Source organism: Erithacus rubecula (assembly GCF_903797595.1).
Source record: "Erithacus rubecula genome assembly, chromosome: 13".
NCBI lineage: Eukaryota > Metazoa > Chordata > Aves > Passeriformes > Muscicapidae > Erithacus > Erithacus rubecula.
The window spans coordinates 9,164,673-9,173,682 of NC_136665.1; the positions used below are offsets into that span (position 1 = coordinate 9,164,673).

At 59.4% G+C, this 9,010-nt stretch overlaps 1 protein-coding gene across 1 annotated transcript in view; it reads left to right on the forward strand.

The window, feature by feature from the left end:
• COL7A1 (collagen type VII alpha 1 chain) overlaps nt 1-6,128 on the forward strand; it is a 29,294-nt gene extending 23,166 nt beyond the window's left edge. Inside the window, exons 102-119 of the mRNA XM_079317197.1 lie at nt 208-279; nt 537-608; nt 696-731; nt 814-894; nt 979-1,032; nt 1,249-1,302; nt 1,379-1,441; nt 1,544-1,606; nt 1,894-2,010; nt 2,397-2,474; nt 2,552-2,605; nt 2,790-2,838; nt 2,918-2,965; nt 3,359-3,631; nt 3,800-3,880; nt 3,973-4,092; nt 4,753-4,920; nt 5,051-6,128. Of these exons, the coding sequence (XP_079173323.1) occupies nt 208-279; nt 537-608; nt 696-731; nt 814-894; nt 979-1,032; nt 1,249-1,302; nt 1,379-1,441; nt 1,544-1,606; nt 1,894-2,010; nt 2,397-2,474; nt 2,552-2,605; nt 2,790-2,838; nt 2,918-2,965; nt 3,359-3,631; nt 3,800-3,880; nt 3,973-4,092; nt 4,753-4,920; nt 5,051-5,100 (1,533 nt within the window). The 3' untranslated portion in view covers nt 5,101-6,128. The remainder of the gene's footprint in view (nt 1-207; nt 280-536; nt 609-695; nt 732-813; nt 895-978; nt 1,033-1,248; nt 1,303-1,378; nt 1,442-1,543; nt 1,607-1,893; nt 2,011-2,396; nt 2,475-2,551; nt 2,606-2,789; nt 2,839-2,917; nt 2,966-3,358; nt 3,632-3,799; nt 3,881-3,972; nt 4,093-4,752; nt 4,921-5,050) is intronic.
• Nucleotides 6,129-9,010: the final 2,882 nt, after the last annotated feature.

Here is a 9,010-nt window from a genome sequence, read left to right on the forward strand (position 1 = left end):
GTAAGAGCTGTTTCTACCCTCCCTCTCCCCATTCTTCCTGCCCCTCTGGGAAGAGCTGGAGCTTTTTCCTGCTGAGAGACCCTCCCTTACAGAGCATATTGTCCCCTATCCTTCAGCCACCCTACAGACCCCCATATTTCTACCCCACCTCCTGTGTCTGAGCTTCTCCTCATTCCCTGACCCCTCCCTGTGTTTCCTCCTTCGCAGGGAGAGCGTGGCCTGAAAGGCACAGAAGGGGACAAGGGTGACAAGGGGGAGCAAGGCATGCTCGGAGAGAAGGTACAGGGCTGGAACTTGTGCAGGGCTGGGAGCTGCTGGGGTGGGGATCATGGAGGGCTGTTGACAGGGCAATGGGCAGAGGAAGCAGGACATGGCAGCATCCCTGTGCCCTATGTGCTGGTGCTAGTGGGTACCAGGGACATGGTGCAAGGGGAGCTGCCAGACCTGGCCTCAGAGGTGACCATGACTGTGTTGTGGCCATGCAGTGGCTGGAGCTCTCCCTCCTGCCCTGTGCTGATCTGGGTTTCTGCTTGCAGGGCACAAGGGGTGAGCAAGGAGAGAAGGGCTCCATGGGTTTCCCTGGGGCACGTGGCCCCAGCGGGCAGAAGGTATGAAGCAGGGCAGCCCCTCTGCTGGGGGATGCTGGTGGCACCATGCCCCTCAGCTGCCCTGACTGATGGCTTTGCCTTCCCCAGGGAGAGGTTGGAGCACCAGGAGAGCCTGGCGAGCCGGTGAGGAGCTGTGTCTTTGTGCCTCTGCCTCCCCCCTGCAGGGCAGGAGCAGACCCTTGTCACGCTGTGTGCTCTCCCACAGGGTCAGCCTGGCCGTGATGGCATCCCCGGGGCCCGGGGAGAGAAGGGGGACACGGGACCCCTGGGCATGCGTGGCCTCAAGGTGGGTTGGCTTCTCTGGCTGCTAGTGCTCTCCTGGCCAGGACTAGCACTGGCTTGGCATGGCTCTGACTTCCCATCCTTGCAGGGTGACCGGGGCATGAAAGGTGCCTGTGGCCTCAATGGGGACAAGGGCGAGAAGGTGAGTGTGTGCCTGTAGGGTGCTGCAGGAGCCTGGATGTTGCCTGGAGGCTGTGGCCCTTTGGATCCCTCCACCAGCCAGCGGGAGCAGGGAGATGGCTGAGGCCAGACCTTGACCCCGTGACAGGGCATGGGATCCCCTCCTCTGCCTGTGGCTCTGAGGTGAGCGTTGAGGGGTGAAGGACTGACTGCCCTGCCTCTCTCCTGCCTGCTGTAGGGAGAGCCAGGGATCCCGGGGCGCTCAGGACTGCCAGGGAGGAAAGGCGAGCCGGTGAGCGCCCCACTGACACCAGGGTGGGACAGGAGCACAGAGCTGGTGGCTGACAGACATTTTCTGTATCCCACAGGGAGATCTGGGTCTGTCAGGACCACCAGGCATTCCAGGAAAGGAAGGGCTCATGGGACCCAAGGTAGGTTAGAGCAGTGCTGGGAACAGCTGTGCTAGCACTCCATCCTCTCAATGCCTACCCCCCACTGCGTGTCCCCTGCTGCCTGTCCCTTCCTCTTTGCAGGGTGACCGGGGATTTGATGGGCAGCAGGGAGCCAAAGGAGACCAGGGGGAGAAAGGAGACCGGGTGAGCAGGCTGGAAAGGGATGGGCTGCATTGCACCACATTGCTTGTACCAGGATACAGCCTTGGTTGGAAGCATATCAGAGCCTGATGCTCCCCAAAGATTCATTCAGTGCTGCTCTAAATTATGTCACTAAACAACAAATGACAATTCCCTGCTCTTTATAAGAAGGCACCAGTGCTGGTTCTTCAGGGAGAAGAACCCAACTGTGGGGTCAGAGGATGTCCATAGCATCTGCCCTGAAGTCGGGGGCTCTGACACCCCTGGCCTCACCCTCTGCTCTCCTCCAGGGTGCCCCGGGTGTTATGGGTGTGCCTGGTCCCCGGGGCAGTGACGGTGCTCCTGGCCCCCCTGGGCCCTCGGGGAGCGTTGGCCCACGAGGTCCTGAGGGCATGCAGGGCCAGAAGGTATGTCCTCACCACAGGGACTGGTCCCCTCTGGGGCTGCGAGGATGGGAGGGCCCTGGCCCCTTAGTGGGTGAGGGGTGGGGGGCATCTGGAGTAATGTCCCAGCTCTGTCCTGCCCTGCCAGCTTGCTGGCTTTGGGTTCCTCCCTTGTGTCCCCCAGCCCAGGGGATGGAGTCTGAGGGGAGGAGTCTGGAACCCTGCTTGTCCTTGAGTGGAGCTGGACCTGTCCCCGTCCCCATCCCCATCCCCATCCCCATCCCCATCCCCATCCCCACCTGCATTTGCATCCCTGGGGTGCAGGCGTGGGAAAGCAGCACATCCATGGTGCTGGGGTGAGCAGAGACTCCAGCACCCAGCAGCCAGAGCTGAGCAGGTGTCCTTTGCAGGGGGAGAGGGGCCCCCCGGGACAGTCGGTGCCGGGTGCTCGCGGCGTGCCCGGCATTCCTGGTGAGAGAGGAGAGCAGGTAAGGGTGGGTGCCTGGCCCTGCCTGGATGGTCTCCAGCCAGGGCCAGCCTCCCACCTCCTCTCTGCTGTCCCCAGGGCAGTCCTGGTGCCCATGGGCTCCGTGGGGAGAAGGGGGAGCCAGGCATGACGGTAAGGAGCAGAAGGGAGCCAGCATGGGCTCATGGCACTCATGTCACTGGGAAGGGGTGCTGGGTGCATCCCAGTGCCACTGATGTAGGGGTTGCCCTCACCTCTGGGTTCTGCTAGACCCTGGGAAAAGTCTTTTTCCTCCTCTCTAATTGCTCCATCCCACACCCCTCCATGTGCCCGGCAGGAGGAGGAGATCCGTGGCTTCGTCAGGCAGGAGATGAGCCAGCACTGTGGTGAGCATCCCCCACTGCTGCCCTTGGGGCTGGGGGGTCTGCACCTGCTGCCCCTGACCCCCACCCTGTCTCTCCACAGCCTGTGGTGGCCACTTTCCACGGCACCAGGACTCACGTGAGCACTCAGGTTGCAGCTCTTCCTTCCTATCCCCCCGCCCCACACGTGTGGCACCAAAAGGGCCCTGGCATGCAGGTGTGCCACTGGTTTTGGGGAGCTGGAGGTGGCTGGCACCCTCCATGACCCTCTAGTCAGGGTCAGCATCAGTGTAGGACCCTGCACAGGGAGAAGGGGTGGTGTGTGGCAGAAGTGATGGTGCAGCAGGGATCCCCAGGGATCCAATGGGGTCTGGGTGCTGCCAGGGTCTGCCCAGCTGAAGGGACCACAGGAACTGCACCCTGTCTATTCTTGGGTGTCAGAACTGGGGCAGGGGTCCTGCAGGGGTCAGCACTGCTGGAGGAATGGGACTGGAGGGATGGAGAAAGGGGTGGGCTGGGACGAGGTGAGTGCTTTCTCTCCAAGGAGGCTGGGGGGCTCAGGCCAGGAGCAGCTTCCATTCTGCCCAGGGAGCAGGAAGAATCGTCCGCCAGGAGAGAGAGCATGACCAAACAGGTGATGGAGAGTCTGGAGGACCTGTGAGATATAGCAGCACGGGCATGTGTCCCTCCCTGTGCCCTCCCCTGTCCCTATCCTGCTGGGCTGCACGTGGGTGCTGTCTCTCTGGGCCTCCCCTGCCTGTCTCTCCTCTAGAAGCCCCCATGGCAGCCCTGGTCTGGGGTGCAGAGAGAGGAGAGGGTATCTCCAGGACCACCATCCCTGTCCATGTACCCTGTCAGGCTGCAACAGGGTTGGGGCAGTGCTGGACTACTCCACACCTGAAAGGGGTGCTTTTCCCCTGGGAAATAAGGGGAAAGCAGCCCAGACTCCTTTACCTCTTCCCTGATACCTGTGTTCCCTTGACAGGGTCCTTCACTCAGCCATTCCTTGCTGGCAGCGCTCACATAGTGCCTGTGCTCAAGTTGTCACACGCTGAGGAGGATGAGGGTGTGTCATCTCTGTGCTTTTAGTCCTTATCCCCCTTTTTCTGTGCTCCATGTGTGTAGTGAGGACTGCTCATGTGTAGTGCTGTCTCCCAGGGCAGGACAGGCAGATCATGATCGACAATGACGACCTGGGGTATGACAGCATGGATGGAGAGGAGGAGGACTATGATGAGGTCATGGAGATGGACAGCTTGGAGCAGCCTACAGTGGATGGTGAGCTTCCCTGCACTCACCTGGCACTGAGAGCCAAACTACTGGGGGAAATCATGGAGCTGCCCCAGGTTTTGCTGGGGTGGTGTCTTTGCATCCAACTGGGCAGTGGGTCCCTGTGCCACCTGTCTGGGGGGATTTGGGATTTCCTGCCCTTTCACTGATACTTGGGAGGGTTGCACCTTCTCTGTCACTGTGCTGCCCACACCATGCAGACCTTGTTCTCTCTCCCCCTCACCGAAGCTGTCACCAGCAGTGATGGGTTCTGTGCTGGGCTTGTGAGACCTGCTGCCCTGGCAGCTTTCCTGTGCTCTGATCATGAGCCACAGGATGGATCCCAAAGGCTCCAGGAGATCTGGGATGCCTCAGTGGCAGCATGGATGGAGAGTCCCTCTATAACCTTTCAAGGGGTGCTGTGGCCATCATGTCCCCACACCACCTACCTCCCAACTCTTTGCTGGGAGCTGTCTCAGCTGGAGACAGCTTGCCCAGAGTGGTGTCTCCTGCCCTCAATTCCAACACTTGGGCAGAGCACAGAGACATCTCCTCCGGCCAAACCCTTCCCATGCTCAGCCTTCCCCATGTGCCAGGTGGGTCTGGCAGCCTGCACTGCCAGTGTGCTGCCAGCCCCTGCCTGCCCTCAGCAGCAGTGTTTGCCCACAGCTGAGCCCTGCAGGCTGCCCCTGGACGAGGGGGACTGCCAGCGCTACACCCTGCGCTGGTACTACAACCAAAGAGTGGCCGAGTGCCGGCCCTTCGTCTACAGCGGCTGCCAGGGCAACCTCAACCGCTTCGACAGCAGGGAGGAGTGTGAGCTGCACTGTGGGGCAGGTAGGCAGGGCCTGGCACACCAGCAGGGCCAGCAGCATCTCCAGCTTGTGCTGTGGGCTCAGCCATGCAGAGCTGGGGGGCAGTGCTGGTCCCCAGCCCAGCTCTGACAGCGCCGTGCTTCTCTCTGCAGATTCCCGAGGCAGTGCTGGCAGCCAGGAGGGAGGGCAGCCAAAGGCGTAGGTGCAGGCAGTGTCCTGGCAGGCAGGGCTGCCTGGAAATGGGGCCCAGCTGCCACCCTGGCCGGGGCTGGGCTGATCGTGGTGGCAGTGGCCATGTACCCACCAGCCCCAGCAGGAACCTGGTGCTATTTCTAACCTGTCTTTATGCTGCTCATGGGTTTTTTATTGCCTGTTTATTGTCATTAAGGTGAAATTTATATCAAATGGGAAACTGCCTCCCACCAAGGCTCTGAACCTCCTTTCCCACTGGGCTGTTCTGTTTGATTTTTTAAATTATTTGTTGTCAACAGAATGGTTCTTAGCCGTGTTTCCTGTCTCTGGAAGCAGAGCTGGGACTTGGCACTTGGGAGTTGGGCTCCCTCCCCTCCCATAATACCCTTGTACCCTTTCCTGCCTCTCAAACTCCCTCTCTGCACTCTCTGCTGGGAGAGCTGCCCAAATCCTTGTGCCAGGCAGTGCCTCCCTGCACAACATCCCTCACCCCCTCCCTGCAATGAGCTCCATCTGAATACATTTCACCTTAACCTCAACTAGGGCCTAGTTCCCCTTTTGTGGCTGTGATGGTTTGGCAGTGACCTGTGGGGAGACTGGAGGCTCTTGCCACGTGCTACCCTTCAGCTCACACACCTGCCAGCAGCACCCTTCTTCAGTCTGGGGGATCTCACCTGCACTCCCAGGCCTGTCAGGGAAACCCTGAGGATGGTGCTATGTTAGAAGAGGTTCCTGCTCGTCCATGCTTACTCTCAAAGGCTTTGTGAAAGTGATGTTGGCTGTCAGGGTGGCAGCCCCTGCTTCCCCCCACACCCAGGGCTGAGTAGGGACATGCCCTTCAGTGTCCCAGAGCCCCAGGGGCTGCCAGGTGGGCTGTGTGACCCCCACACGTACTGCTGTTCTCTGTGTATATCTATATACAAATGTATATGTGTACCAATGCAGGGGGATGTATATTAAAGCTGTGCTCACAGGGAGATGTCACACTTCTTGGCACGCTGCTGGAGATGCCTGTGGATTCTGGGGACAGCTCTTGACTCATGCATGCCCCCTGCCCGCCCCAGCTGGGCTGCCCTTTCCAGCTGCCCACTGCTGGCAGTGCTGGCTGGGGTTTTCACCCTTTCCAGTGCCCCATCCCTGTGGCCAGCACGTGCCCAGCTGATGCAAGCCAGGCCACGACCCCCTGCCCAGGCCCTGACGTGTCGGCACGTGGGTCTGTGGTGCTGCATGATGTACTGTGTGAATCAGTGCTGCCAGCTAATTTTGGCTACTGGGTGTGAGTTCCTGGCTGTCCCTGGGAGGAGGAACAGAGCTGGCATTATTTCTGTTCCCTGCCATCCTGGGGAGAGTGGCATAGGATGGCTCATCCATCGGTTCAGACCACGGGGGTAGGCAGAACCCCAGGGTCTGACCCCTGGGCACCCTGACTGCTGCCCCTGGCCAGCCCATGGGGCTGAGCACCCACAACTCACCTCATGGTGAGGCTGGTGCCCCCAGCCTGAGAGCCTTGGGATGTTCCCACAATCTCTAAGGGGGAACTTTGGAGCAGAACCCTTGAATATGGGGCTCACCCCACAGCAATGCCTGCAGGCTGATACCCACCTGAGCAGCTGGCAGAGGAGCTGGGCCAGGCTGGACTGGTGCAGATGTCTGAAAACCAGTGGTGTCCCAGCTGGAATGCATTAAGGTAAGCTGCCAGCCACTGGTATCCTGCAAACCAGTGGCCAAAGAAGTGCTTGGGTTTGGTACAGCAGGGAGGTGACGTGTCTCTAGACATGTCCTCCATGTGGCAAGGGAGTCTGTCAGGACACAGTGCCAAACTGGTACCAGGAGCTGTCCAGGGGTCTTGTGAGGCACAATGCCCAGAGGGCTGCCCATGATCCCTGTCTGGCAGCAATATGCATGTTCTCTCCCTCCCTTAAGTGATTATTAAGCCTGACAGGAGCACAGAGGCCTAGTTAGATGGAGAAAAAACATTTTACAAGTCAAACATGAAACAGCTACAACTGAGCTGTCCCAGGTTCCTGGAATCCCCTCCAGATGCAGCTGGTGGAGCTACAAGGGGGCACACACCCACTCACATCCCGGGATGACTTCATCTGCTATTAGGCAAAATGTATTAAAAACATTTCCACACACCACCCCCCCACATTCCCCCGTCACCGTCACCCCCTCTGCGGGTCAGAGGTGGAGCTGGGACAAGATAAGAGCCAGGGCTTGGCAGGGAGAAGAAAAATCCCAGCTTGTGGTCCCTGCAACCTGGGAGCACTGCCTGAACATCGAGGAGACGAGGACCTGCTGCAAATGGTGAGGCTGTGCCCTCTGTGGTGCTTTTCAGGGGCTTTTAGCTGGGAAATAGTTTACAAGGGATTAGATGCTTTTAATTCCTCTCTTTGCAGTGAGTTAACTGTCTCTGGCTGCCTACTCTGGTATTTTCCAAAGCATTTCACCCCACATTGCTGGGTGACTGATTTTGGGGAGAGGCAGTTTTATAGCAGGATTTGTGCAGCAGAGTCCCTGCACCTGCTCTGACCCCCACCCCACATCCCAGAACCAATACCCCTATCCTGCAGCACAGCATCCTGTAATCCCTGGGGCCCTCCCTGTGACCAGGGTGAGGGATGGGATGGAGAAAGTTGCTGAGGCTTGATACAACTCAGGACATGTGGCCAGCCCCCAGCCCTTGTCACCCCACTGTGATCAGTATGCTGTGTATTTTACTCCAGGTGGCTCGTGTCCTTTCTTGGTGGGTGGCCTTTGCCCCAAAGAGCCCAGAAACACAGTGGGGAATGACAGCTGCCAGGGAAGGTGTAGGAGGAAGAACCCCACAGCCTGCCCAGCCCTGAAAGCCCGGGCATTTCCCTGGCCAAAGGGCAGGAATGGGTTGGGGAGCAGCCACAGTACCATAGCAGCCACCCTTCTGAGCAGGATCATCTCCTTCCCTGGGTGACAAAGGGCTGAAGGGTGTGAAACTGAGGGCACAGCTAGCATCTGGCCAGGGACTGTGTGAAAGGACAAGGACATCCAGGTGCTTTGCTTCCCACATCCCCTTCAGCGTCCCTGAAACTCCCCACCCTGTTCAAGAGGGTTACATCAGAGTGGAATAATGAAGGGTTCCTGAAAGGAGGGTGAAGCCCCACTGGTGCAGGGAGTGGAGGGGTTCTGTGGGGGACACCCTGGTGGGGATGTGCCCTGCTGGGGGGCCATGACAGTGATTGGGGTGATGCTCAATGTCACCACGTGCTCCCTGCAGGCACTCCTGGCCACGCTGCGAGGCAGGATGCTGCTCTCCTTCCTGGTGGTGCTCGGGGCACCAACGAGAGCCTGGAGGGCACCGAGCCGTGAGCAGCTCCCGCCCGCCCCCCGAGCCATGGATGGAGGGAAGCTGACGGGGCAGGAAACTAACAAGATGCTGCCAGGTGTCTCCAAAATGAGGAGGGGTGGCGATGGCTCTGGGACAGGGTCTCATCTGGACAAAGCCAGCCTGCCACTGCTAGAGGGATCAGAAAGACAAGCACTGCCCTGGCTGATGAGCCCAGCCACCAAGACAGCTGCTCCCAGGAAAAAGGGCAGGAAGGTGTCCCTGTCACTCGACGTCGACACTCACTTACTGAAAATCCTGCTGGACCTGGCCAGAGAGAAGGAACTGCAGGCCAGGGCAGCTGCCAATGCTGAGCTGATGGCTCGCCTGGGGCGCAGGAGATGAGCTGTCCTGGCTGGGATACAGCAGGGCTCAGAGGGCAGCACGGCTGCCTGGGGCACAGGCACAGGGAAGTGTGGAGCAGCATCGGTGTGTCTGCAGGGGACTGTGGGCATGGTACCTCATCCCCACGGGCCCAGTGCTCATGGCACAGGCAGCAGCCATGGGAGGATTTGGTTTAATAATATCACCTCAGCACCACTGGAGAACAGCTGAGTTT